Source organism: Triturus cristatus, chromosome 9 (genome assembly GCF_964204655.1).
Source record: "Triturus cristatus chromosome 9, aTriCri1.1, whole genome shotgun sequence".
NCBI lineage: Eukaryota > Metazoa > Chordata > Amphibia > Caudata > Salamandridae > Triturus > Triturus cristatus.
The window spans coordinates 1,100,674,186-1,100,687,429 of record NC_140592.1 but is presented as its reverse complement, the minus strand read 5'-3'; the positions used below and the strand labels follow the sequence as shown (position 1 = coordinate 1,100,687,429).

The 13,244-nt window shown below is 45.8% G+C and overlaps 1 protein-coding gene across 1 annotated transcript in view; it reads left to right on the top strand.

The window, feature by feature from the left end:
• LOC146799434 (galectin-3-like) overlaps nt 1–10,163 on the top strand; it is a 218,818-nt gene extending 208,655 nt beyond the window's left edge. The window contains exon 10 of the mRNA XM_085627003.1: nt 9,398–10,163. Coding sequence (XP_085483129.1) covers nt 9,398–9,559 — 162 coding nt within the window. The 3' untranslated portion in view covers nt 9,560–10,163. The remainder of the gene's footprint in view (nt 1–9,397) is intronic.
• Nucleotides 10,164–13,244: the final 3,081 nt, after the last annotated feature.

Genomic DNA, 13,244 nt, shown 5'->3' with positions numbered 1-13,244 from the left:
TTCTATTTCCATTACTTTTTCAAATATTTCAACATTTTTATCTACTGCACTTAATGAGGGGGTGAATGTTAGGTTTAAGACCAGAAACATTTTCAGAAGCCTGATATTCCCCATCTTCAAGGAATCTTTTGAGCCTCACCATTCTAAACAATGTTTTGAGGTCTTAGGAGAGAGCACCTGCACCTCAGCACTGTTCAGCAGCGGTAAGGCGCCCAGAGTCCTATGTCCAACAAAAAATGGCAGTCAAAATTGAGGCAGAAAGGGGAAAAAATGCGGGGTAAGACCACCCTAGGGCTGACAGGTCTAACAGTCACCTTCACCTCGGTCACTTCTTCCATGGCGGCCGTCCTGCCGCTGCTGTCTGCTGGGGGAGGCACGTCCCCCACCATCAGAGGAGCGCCAGCCTTCCAGCCACTCCCAGGATTCCTCCGGGTCTGGAAGAACCATGATTTCCCCTATGCCTGGACCCGCAACTTGGCCAGGAATAGCACGGCGTACTGGAGGTTGTGGCCCCGGAGGGCCCACTTTACTTCCAGAAAAGATCGACGTTGTTGTTGCACCTTATAAGTGAAGTCAGGGAAAAAAGTAATGGTGTAGTTTTCAAACTTGAACGGTGGGGCTGTCCGCGCCGTCTGGAGGATGAGGTTTGTCGCGGAAGTTGAAGATCCTCACCAGGATGGGGCGAGGGGGGGCCCTGGTTTCGGGGGGCCCCCGCCACTATGTGTGCACGCTCCACTGAGAAGAATTGTGAGAGAGACCTGGGTTGCAGGTGGTTTTGGATTAAGTCCTCCCCTCTGCCTTCACGGGCAACCCCAAAAATGTGCACAATATTTTCTGCCTGCCCGCCCCTCGTAGTCTTCCAGCTTTGCCTCCAAGTCTGATGTTTGGGTCAGTAGTCGCTTTACTGATTCTTTGAGTACCGTTGTGGAGGCCTGAAGTGTGGAAATGGAGTCTTCAGCTGCTTTTACCCTGGCCCCCATTTTGTGGAGGTCAGCACGGATAAGGGTGACCTCAGTCGATCTTATGTTCCAGCGCCGTATGGACTCCCTGAATCGCCAACATAACATCCACAAACGTCTCGCCCCCTGCATTGCTATGTTGTCCTGGCTCCGGGTCATCTTGTTTTTCTTCGGTGGCATCCAGCTTAGGGGCCGATTCAGATCCGGGTCGGAAAGCACTCTAACCGAGCCAGATCCGGAGGGTTTTCAAACCGAGCCGGAAGCCTGCAGTCCGATCCAGCGAGTACGATGCGGCCGTATGCTGCCGGACTCGGTTCGGTCGGACTCCCATAGAAGTTGATGGGAGACGGTCGTACGACGCACTCATGGGCTTCCATTGACTGAATGGGTACGTCTCGGACAAGTGCGCCCTCTACAGTGGGTACGCGTCGGTGCCATCCGCACCGTACATGCCTGTGTTGGGGAGACCCATAGGTCTCCCCCTGTGTCCGAGTCATAGGGCTGCGGGTGTCAGGGAGTCCGACGCGGATCCCCAAAGGCAACCACCCGGACGTTTTGCGAGCTGGACACTCCGGCTCGCACAGGCTGTCCGACGCGTGCATCATACTGGCTCGGTTGTAAATCGCATCCATTGCACGCCACGGTTAGCTTACGACCGAGACGTACAGAGCGGTTCGGACCCGGAAACGACTCGGTCGGTGAATTTTACGTAGCTCGCATCGTACTTGCTCGCTCGTACAGCTGTATGAGTCAGGCAGAAAACATGCGTACGGCTCGTAGTTTTTCCGTCCGGTTCGCGTTCGGTGCCCTTCCGACCCAGATCGGAATCGGCACCTAAGTGTGCCGCCGAGTAATAAGAACGCTTGTCCCGGAGCTTGATACTGCAATTATACTGGCTCCTCTGTAATGCCCTTAGTGCCACTCTTGGATGGTTTCCATCCCGTAGGAGGGTACAGGCTTCCCCTTCAATTGTGGTAAAAAATGTAATCCGGGATTTCATGGTATTTATTTTGGAGGACGTAGAGGAGTTTGGGCAGCATGACCATTTTGTACATTGCAGCCCTACCTAGGAGTGTGATAGGTAAGGCTATCCACCTTACCACAGCCAATGTGGAATTCCCTTAATATCCTTTGAACATTACGTTCCAATTTGACTTCTACATTTGTGGTTATGTACAGACCTAAATATTTGAATCCCTCCCAATCAATACGCAAACTGGCTGGGAGTAGCCCCTCGTCCAAATGCCCTCCCACTGTGTACATGTTGGATTTATCTGAGTTGATGTTATACCCAGCATGGGTCCCATATTCCTCGAATAGCTGGAGTACCCTCGGTAGAGTCGTGGCCGGGTGGGTAATGCACAGGTGGATAGCATCTGCGTATAACGAGATCCGTTCAGTGGCCCATGCCTCAGGTCTCTCCCTGAAATCTGCGAAGTCTCGGTGTATCCTAACCATACAAGCCAGTGGTTCTAATGTAAGCACAAATAGCAGTGGAGATAGATAGAACCCCTGTCCCTTGCACCTTTCTATGGGGAAATCTGCAGACATTGCTTCATTCACTCGTACCCTTATGTTCTGACCAGTGTATAGGAGTTCTACCCAGGCTAGGAACCTGGAGCCAAACCCAAATTTTACCAGGGCTTGACGCATGCAGGGCAGTGGAGACCCTTGAATGCCTTTTCGGCATCTAGGGAGAGAAAAAGATAATTTGCAGTATTGTTATTCTAAACTAAGGTTCTATATTTGGCTACAGAGTTTGAATTTGAGTTGTAGGAAAATATGTTGGTGCTATAAATTGTCCTGTAGGCGATGCAGATAACTATAAAAACATAGGGGGTCATTACGATGGCAGGCGGACTCGAGTCCGCCCGCCATCGTTGCGGTGACTGGAACCGGCCACCTATAAGGCGGCGGTCCCGCCCCACAGATTATGATGCGACCGCCACCATGTCAGTCGCATCCGGGCCGTTTAACATTGCGGCGGGTAGTGCTGGCTGCAGCACCCGCCGCAATGCTAAACCGCTATGTCTTGCATTTCCGTGTACTACATGGCAGGCAACACGTGGTGCCTGCCACTCAGTGCACAGAAATGGTACCCCCCTAGTGCACCCCACCTCACCCCCACACAAGAGGGGACCCGCAACAGGCACCCAAATGCAATCCCCGCTAGCCTGCAAATGGCGGTTTCACCACCATACACAGGCTGGTGGGGATGCAGCATCTTAATATGGCGGACGATGCCTGCTAGACACCGCCACCATTTTACACATGCTGACCATTCCACCAGGCAATCGGAACGATTGCCTGTGGCGGATCTGTGGCAGGCAGTCTTTGCACCCGCCACGGTCGCTGTCAGATTCTCCCCGCCATCCTAATTTGGCGGGAAGAAATCACCGTCCGATGGCGGAGGGCCCGACACCACACGGCTGGCAGTGGCAGGCCTTCCGCCATCATAATGAGCCCCATATTCTTTTTGCTACAGATAACTATTGTAAGGACTTGAGGACAGGGCTGATATTGTCATGTCTGCTCGGACTAAGAACTTGCATGACAACAGCATTCTAGATGCACTAAAGTTTTTTCTTTTAGATGCTATGAATGGCCATATTTAGAATACCTGGCATAGTCTAGAAATGACAAAACAAGGGCTGCTGAGGCATGGTTCATTGGTGTAGCTCAGGCACTGAAAGATCCCTCATAATATTCTCACAGTGTTGAATGCATTTTTCATCATATTGTTGACTAGGCTTGGGTGAAATTTTAATTGCACTTGACTAATTGGAGTAATATTTTAAATTCTGCGTTGCTCTTTGGATGCAAAATTACTCAAAATTACACGATTATGTCCCTTTATAACAGGGAGAAATGAGGTTATTTCTCTTGTTACTTCCTCTTTCCTTGTAGAGAAATATGCCTCTAAGGATTTTTTTTTGTTGCAAAGATGTATACCTTCCTGCACAAAAACAATCCTGCCTGCAGGCACCCTTGCTCTAGGGTGCCTGTGTTGGGGCTAGGCAGAACACTGTGTGCCAGCACTGGGACAGAGCAGAAGTATGCCATTATTTAGTGTGGCACATTTCTGTTCTCTCCATTTCACGCACTGCAAAGCAGCTAGTTTCCTTGCTGTGTTGTGTTACTTGAAAGAAATGTAAATCCAACCCATTGTGTTTAACAGACTTACAGCATGATGCAATAATCTAAAATATCTTAATATTTGCTGAATCATACAGAGCAAACTTGAATGCCAGTAGGGAGTTTATGTTACACGATTTTTGCCATCTTTCCCAAGCAAGTGATCTGTCTTCTTTGCCAACCCAATTGCTAGGGTTTTTTAAACCCCTTTTCAAAATATTAGGATCTATGCAGCTAGTGAGAGCATCTCACACTCAGATTTTGTGTTTGTTACACAGAAAAGAAGACAATGCTCCTATAAGTTTGTTAAGAAGCATATGGTAGTTACCGCAATATAAATTCAGCCAGCATACAATTTGCACAAGATGAAAATCCAAGCTGTTTTCCAGCTATCATGAAATTCTGCAGAGATAAGACAGATCTTTTTGTGCTATTACAACATGAAAAATAACAAATACATGACAATTTATGGCATGGATGCAATTGATGTTAGCAAAAAGTAAGGTAAGAAGTCTGTGTCAATGAAAAACCTCAATCTTTGGACTAGCACTTCTCAAATTCACTCAATGCGTAAACAAGGACCATGTTAACATACATCAAAGTCTTGACACCAATAACAGAATTAAACATATATAAAATGTGGACCAAAAGACAATGGGCCCGATTCACAAAAGTAAACTGAGACAAAAGTATATTTTTACAATGTTTGGTATTCACAAAGGATAATTAGTAGTAAATGCCCTTTGTGAATAACGAAAGTCATAAAGTTAGACTTTCGTCTCATTTTACCTTTGTGAATCAATGTGATCTAACATATCAGTGATGTTATCAATGGGTTAGGCCATGAGCAGCACATGGTGGGGTATATGCTATAGTTTGCCTAAATACTATTTTATTGGGGACCTTCACTAGTTTTTAGGTTCTACATTGCTTGGAGATTCTGTTTTATTGTTTTCCAATAAAATAAAATAAAATAAACACCACTGATTACATTAATTCAGTGTACAAACCCCCTGTTAGCTGGTACTTATCCCCTCCTAACAGTGAGAGATCACATGTACAAATGTTCTCACAAATATAGCACTGCATTTTCTTGTAAGGTATTTTCATTAACATTGTTTAGAACTGAATTACTGACACTACCAGCATCCCTCAGTGATCTCAGCAACGCCTTAATATTCTTTCAAATTTCTTTGCACACGCCCTGCTCTGATGTATATAGTTTTTGATGAAAATGCAGCAGTCAATATATCTGCCCAGTGTATCCACTGATGAAGCCTCCATGCTACCCCATATGCATGCAAAATCTCTCTAGGACTCTAATAATTCTATTTCAGAAAACAGTTTAGTAGGTTTGGAGGCACCATACTACCCCCATATAACCAGCCATATAATCTTCAGGAATGGAGGCGGAGGCATAGCCATCATCTTCAAGGAAACCATCAGGTGCACCATCACCAACGACGACCTCACGCCTCTTGTGGAACACCTCGGCTTCCTACTACAAACTGACACAAAGACCACCATAAGAGGAACCCTCGCCTACAGACTCCGAAAACCCTAGACAACAGTCTGCAACGCCATCCCCAACCTCATCCGCCCCCCTAGTAATTGACTCTCACCACTACTCGGCGACCTAAACTTTCACATCGACCTTACCCAACCGGTCACTGAACCCACGTACAAAGCTAGACAGACACTGAACACCATTTTCACCTCCAGTGACAGAATCAAACTCAGCCACACCATAGAACTCACATGGACCGACCACACCATTGTACACTACACCATCACTGATGACCAGCACACCCTCACCAGCTGTCAGAACTTCTCAAATCGCAGCAGGAGCAAGGTCACCTAAACTCAGTGGGCACAGGTCCTCCCAAACTAAGGCCTCAACATACCTCAACCAGGCTGTCCAGAACTTTGCCGCTTGGCTCAACGACAGCGCGGACAGAGTCGTCCCACTAAAACCTACAAAATCCAACAAGACCGCCAAACATGCTGGCTGGTACTGAAGAACCAGGGCCTTATGGGCCTGGCGGCGCAGGGCACGCCTTAATCTCCTGAGTTCACCTGCTTTGTTGAACAGAGACACAGGACACTCTGTTGAGCGTAGAAGATCAGGTTTATTAGCTGCAGCTAGGTACAGTTGTCCCAGAAGTACACTCGGTATGTTCTTAGGAGACTGCCACTTTACTCCATGGCGCACAATCTTTTAATCTTTTATAGCACATAGATTCACCAAGAACACTCCCAATGCATACATGGTTAGCCAATGAGAAGAGTTTGAAAATAAGATATAACCAATAAGAAAAGTTTGAAAACAAGATATCAAGTAACCCAAATAAAACCTCTTTTCCAACTGTTTTTGTCACCCCTTGCCACAAGTTAATCAGTGGTAGTGTCTACAACTCAACTTGCAGGTGGCAGGACACATTTGTATGCTTTGGAGGACAGTTGTGAAATGAGAGAATACAAGCAGAGAATAGCGAAGGCCAGAAGATAAGATAAAATCAGGAAAGAATGGTGCGAACCAACAGACAGTTGAGACAGGGTTTAGTCAAACCAGACGAGGATTAGTGGACTCAGCCAGTCCCTGATATCAGTTTCGTAAACAGAGGCAGGAGGTTATTTGACACGTGGCAGTACAAAGGGCAAAAACACTCGGTTTACCAAGCTGCCTGAGTGAGGGCAACAAAATGGCGACAGAATACAGAATGGAGTTAAAACTGAATTACCTCAGACCCTCCTTTTGCCATTACTCAGGCAAATCCTAATTCATTGCTAGGTGAGCATTTTCCATTCTACACATTTCCTTTAAGCAGGTATATGTAAGCTATCAACAGGGATACAAAGAGAACAAAGCATCGGGTCATAATTAACATTCAGATAGCAGAAGAAAGTAATGACCACTATTACAAACAGGATTATCATTTTTTCACAATCCAAAACTTCAGCTGGCATCTGAGGTGCTATCAGGTGATGAGGTGATGCTCACTGCATTGAAAGCTGTGGCTTGCTGCTGAACTAAACCGATGAAAGCATGGAAGTGGGATTCGGAGAAGATTTGGTTACTCAAGCTCCCTTTATTGGGCCAGAACATTTTGGTCAGATGTAAGGGAAAATTGTGAACCAAGCTGTGGAAGATTCCAAGCTATGATGATGATGAAGAATTTACAAAGCACAACAAATACCCTAGGGTGTCTAGGCGCTGCCCTTAGCACATACAGATCAGACTGGACTAAATATGGGAATTATGCCTTAAAAAGCAATGTTTTTCAGCCCTTTCTAAATTTAACAGGCTAGACTGGTTTTTTAAGTGAGGTTGGCAAAGAGTTCCACAGTTTAGTTGTTGTAGTAGTGAAGCTCCGGCCACCCCACCTAGCCCTACTAACTCTAAGAACAATTAGGTTTCCAAGTTCCGCTGACCTAAGGGATCTTGCTGGAATATATGGCTTAAGAAAATTTGCCAGCTGCGTTGTTAAGTAATTTAAAGGCAATGCAGAGTGATTTAAACTGGATCCGTTTAGCTACCGGCAACCAGTGCAGATGGAATAAAGTTGTGGAGGCAGAGTCGAATTTAGAGATTCCTAGGAGTACTCTGGCTGCTGCATTTTGAGCTGTCTGCAGCTTTTGAATGCTGAGCTTTGGGGCGCTGGTAAAAAGGTTATTGCAGTAGTCCAATCTTGATGATATCAGCACAGATACCACCATCTTCCTTAAATTCATAGGTATTGAGGGAAGAATCTTCCTCAAATTTTGAGGATAAAAAAGCAAGCCGAGGTGACTGGGTGGGTTTGCGCTTCAAAAGACAGCTTAGTATCAAAGATGACTCCTACATTTTAGTTTAGCTAGAGGACCAAGTTGGACTGGCCATCAACTATCTGTCCAGAAACCTCAGTCTTGGATGAATATCAATGTTCTTTTAGCTCAAACCTCCAGACTTCTGCAGGTGTACTAGTTTGAGGTGGCAGCCTGTTTATCAACTTTTCCAAGAGGCAGATGTCCTCTGTTCATGGGATGGAATTCTACTAGATGTTCATAGGTTACTTCACTTTCAAGAGTTCATTGGAGCCCCCTCTGATACCAATTCCACATGTGTATCTCGTTTACAGGGCATTGAAAATTTCATAGGGTGAGTTCATCTGAGGGCTCTTTTGCAGCAGGGGAGAAATCTGGTCCATCAATGGCTACATTCTCAGAGAGACATGGCAGCCTGTCCTTTTGTGGTGCTTTGGCTCAGATTCAATCTGTAGCTTCTAGTCCAGTCTATGAAGGAGAACTAAGAACTCACATTTCAGAACTACAATCTTTTCATTTCAGTAACACCATCCTTGACAATTTCACTGCAGTGGTTGTGGCTGTTAAAAGCCCGTGTCTCTGGAGGGTCAAACATTGGCCTCTGGTTCTTGTGGTCACGAAAATGGATGCCTGCAGCAAGGGATGAGGTGTAGCACTGGGGACTGCCTCAGTCCTAGGTCTGTGGTTCTCTGCCTATAGCAAAGACCCATGCGCACTATGGAGAGAAAAGCAGTCCTTAGATCATGGGACCAATCCTTCTAGTTCAGATGAACAACAACATGACAAATTCATACATCAACAGATTGTGTGCACCAAGCCTTTGTCTTTGCTTCTTCTGGTACATTACCTGTTAACTAGACTAGTATTTCATTTTGATGAAAACTTCCCATCTCTCAGGGTCAGAAATGGAAGACCCTGAAGCAGGTGTGTCTATCCTAAATAGACTTCTGTCTTAGCCTGAAGGCCTTTCTGGAGATCAAGAGACAGTGGGGGTTCTGTGGATAGACATATTTCTCCCAGGGAGAATGTAAACAGATTAGTGGTTGAATCTGTTCAGAAATGGTTTCAGCGTGTGCTACTTCTGAGATGACTCTCCTATTCCTAGTTAGGGCTGTTCAATGAGGGAGATTGAAACCTCCACTGTGGAATTTAGGGGAGTGTCCATCTCTGATGGATGTATGGTAGCAACTTCCACTTAGGCCCATATTTGTTTCACATTATACATTGCATGTATCCTGAATTAGAATAGAGTTCTCTGAACTGTGCTAGACTATCCAATTCACTTGGTTTCACTGGCTTTGTATGTATGTTTTCTCATGATTTTGTTATCTGCTTTCTGCATTCTCAACATTGAGGACTGGATTGAAGTAAAGTGGATGTGGGGGTCATGTCTGGATTATTTACCAGTAGATACCGCTGAGTATTCAAGTGAAAATAACTCAAATGTGTGCTGGTTGTACCATCTGAGTAATATACTGTTCTCCTTTTTCTGTTTTCAGATTGAAATTGAACGCCTGGAAGATTCTTATAAAGTGTATGTTGATAACAAATTTTACCTCGAGTATGAAAGTCCAGTGAAACCTATAGAAAGAGTCAACTACATTGAAGTTCGGGGTGGCCAAGAAGCAAACGTTGCATTTGTCCTCCTTCCTGAACATTGAAGCAGGGGTCACCGGGAGGCTAAAACAAATATTGAAACTAAAAGGAATTTCTCCTTTTTACCACAAAAATGGCGAGAACATGAAACGTGCATTATTAAGGACATGAATTGATGCCGATAAAACTAACTGCATTAATATAATGTGTTGTGTTTTGTTTCACTGAGTATGTTTTCAATATCATATTTAATATATTCAAATAGGGCAACCCAGTAACCCAGAGACCTGGGCCGGACAATTATGTTAAAAAAGGTGGTCCCTATGGGGAAAGTGTAGCCTTTAACTTCCTCGGCAATAATATCATTAAATAAAACCTCCCTACAAGTTTTTTTCGTTATACAATAAATATATTTATTTTTGCCAGCCTCATCAAATAGTGCAGAGACAGTTCATAACACTATGACACATTATTTACATTAGGCAAAAAACACAAGGTGCTCCTACAAGGTGAAGGCACAGTGAAAAGAGAACAATGTGCTAAGAAAGTGCACTTGTGCTAAACACAAATATATGTACATGTGACTGATTGGGATGATATGTTGTTGTATATTGCATCCATGCTATAAGTGTCAAAGACCTCAATAATAATAAAAAATCAGTCCACCTATGTTGGTGTTGATGTTTTGACCCCTTGGCACAATTACTTACATCCGGGTCATCATCAGGGCAAAGATAAGAACAGGAGACAACCTAGAAGTAAAAGAACCATGTATCCTTTTACACAGTTTGCTATATACTGTTATTGTCACATGAGTCACAGGGAAACCAAAATAACATAACAGAGTATTGGGGCACCCAGACCCTCAACCGTGGCTGTGTCAGTGTTAGTTTCGTGGGAAATCCGCAACTCAGCAAACTGTGAACAAGCAGCTGCAATGAGGCAAACTAGGTTCAGGTGTTATATCAGTTTTACGTAATTAGCTATGCACTGTGATGTCACTGCTAAAAAGGAGTCACTGGGAGACCAAATAAACGTTCCAGAGGTTTGGGGTATAGGGACCCACAACTATAAATGTGACAGTCTGAGTTGCATGGGAATACCTCAGCAAACTTTGGGCAAGTAGCTGTAATGAGACAATTTAGGTTGAAACACTATGCAAATTTCTATGATTGCTAACTGGGTCCCAAGTAGACCAAATACACATACCTGAGGATTGGATTACAAAGACCACACCCGTAGATGTGGCAGTCCTAGTTCCATGAGAGAACCTCTGCAACCTCTGAGTACAAACTGGAATTAAACAAACTAGGTTTAAATTTAGACTGAAACACGAAGATGAATGCGCAATTTCTTTAAAACATGTGAGCTCAATAAGGGACTCAGATGTGATGTCTTTCTGGCACGGCTAGGGTATTGATTACTTCTTCTATCAAAATAATAGTTCAGTTTTTAAATATGTTTTGAAATATTCTATCAGAATTAAGCAATGGATATATTCAAGACAAAAGAAAAAGAGTCATAAGTCATAAGTCATAAAATTTATATAGCGCACTACATACCCAGAGGGTTTCAAGGCGCTTGGGGAGGGGAGGGGGGTTATTTGTCAAATATCCACGTTTTAAGTTGTTTTCTGAACGCTAGGTGATTCTGGGTGAGGCGAAGGTAAGCGGGGAGTGAGTTCCATGTTTTGGCAGCCAGGTATGAGAAGGATCTGCCTCCAATGGTGGTTTTGTTGATGCGAGGGACAGTGGCGAATGCTTGGCTGGAAGATCGAAGTTGGCGGGAGGGGGTGTAGAAGGACAGTCGAGAGTTGAGGCAATCTGGTCCGATGTCGTAGAGTGATTTGTGTGCGTGGGTAAGCAGTCGGAAAGTGATCCTCTTATTGACGGGTAGCCAGTGGAGGTCTTTAAGGTGACCCGAGATGTGTTCGTTGCGTGGGATGTCTAATATGAGCCTGGCTGAGGCGTTTTGGATTCGTTGTAGTTTCTTCTGTAGTTTGGCGGTGGTACCTGCGTAGAGGGTGTTTCCGTAGTCCAGTCGGCTCGTGACCAGAGCATGGGTGACTGTTTTCCTTGTTTCGGTGGGGATCCAGCGAAATGTTTTTCTGAGCATGCGAAGGATGTTGAAGCAGGATGAGGATACGGCGCTGACTTGTCTGTTCATTGAGAGTGAAGAGTCCAGGATGACGCCAAGGTTCCGTGCGTGGTCTGTCGGGATGGGTGCTTTTCCGAGGGCTTCCGGCCACCAGGAGTCGTCCCAAGCAGAGGGGGATTTACCTAAGATGAGGACTTCTGTTTTGTCTGAGTTCAGTTTCAGACGGCTTTGTTTCATCCATTCGGCGACTTCTTTCATTCCTTCGTGTAGGTTAGTTTTGGCGGTGCTGGGGTCCTTGGTGAGAGAAAGGATCAGTTGAGTGTCATCCGCGTAAGAGATGATGTTGAGGTTGTGTTGGCGGGCGATGGTCGCGAGGGGGCTCATGTATACGTTGAAGAGGGTGGGGCTGAGTGAGGATCCTTGTGGTACGCCGCAGATGATTTCAGAGGCCTCGGACTTGAATGGAGGGAGGCGGACTCTCTGGGTTCTTCCGGAGAGGAACGAGGTGATCCATTCCAGTGCCTTTCCTTGGATTCCGATGTTTTTGAGGCGCTGTAAAAGGGTGCTGTGGCAGACTGTGTCGAAGGCAGCAGAGAGGTCGAGGAGGATGAGGGCGACTGTGTCTCCAATGTCCAGTAGAGTTCGAATGTCGTCTGTTGCTGCGATGAGGGCGGTCTCAGTGCTGTGTTTTGCTCGGAAGCCAGATTGTGAGGAGTCGAGGGATTTGTTGGCTTCGAGGAAGGCGGCGAGCTGGTTGTTGACAGCTTTCTCGATGACTTTGGCCGGGAATGGAAGAAGTGAGATGGGGCGGTAGTTTTTGAGTTCGGTGGGGTCTGCTGTTGGTTTTTTCAGAAGTGCGGTGAGTTCAGCGTGTTTCCAGTCTTCTGGGAAGGTAGCGGAGTTGAAGGAGCAGTTGATGACGTCTCGGAGGTGCGGGGCTATGACGGAGTCTGCTTTGTTGAAGATGTGGTGAGGGCATGGGTCTGTGGGGGATCCAGAGTGGATGGAATTCATCAGGCGGATGGTGTCCTCAGTGGTGATTGGGTTCCAGGCGTTGAGGGTGTTAACGGGGGGAAGATAGTCAGCTGATGGTAGGGTGGGTTGGCTTCCGGGTTGGTTGTCAAAGCTGTTGTGGATGTCAGCAATCTTGTTGTGGAAAAAAGAGGCTAGGGAGTCGCAGAGAGTTTGAGAGGGGGTGATGTCGTTGGAGTTGGCCGAGGGGTTGGAAAATTCCTTGACGATGTTGAAAAGTTCCTTGCTGTTGTGGGCGTTGTTGTCGAGTCGATCCTTGAATGCTGTTTTTTTGGCTTTTCGGATCAGTTGGTGGTGAGTACGGATGGCGTTTTTGAAGGCGTCCTTGTTGCTGGTGGATGAGTCTTTTTTCCAGGCCTTTTCAAGGGAGCGGCATAGTTTCTTGGATTTCTTGAGGTCCTCGTTGAACCATGAGGCCTTCTTGATTTTGTGTAGGCGTTTTTTCAGTGGTGCTAAGGTGTCTGCGGTGTTGGATAACCAAAGGGTGAGGTTGGAGGCGGCTTCGTTGGCGTCAGAAGAGAGGGCTGGGGAGGTTTGAAGGATCGATGAGGAGATCTGTTCCGTGGTGATTTTGTTCCAGTTTCTTTGTAGAGTTGTTTGGAGGTGGATGATGGGTTTCGG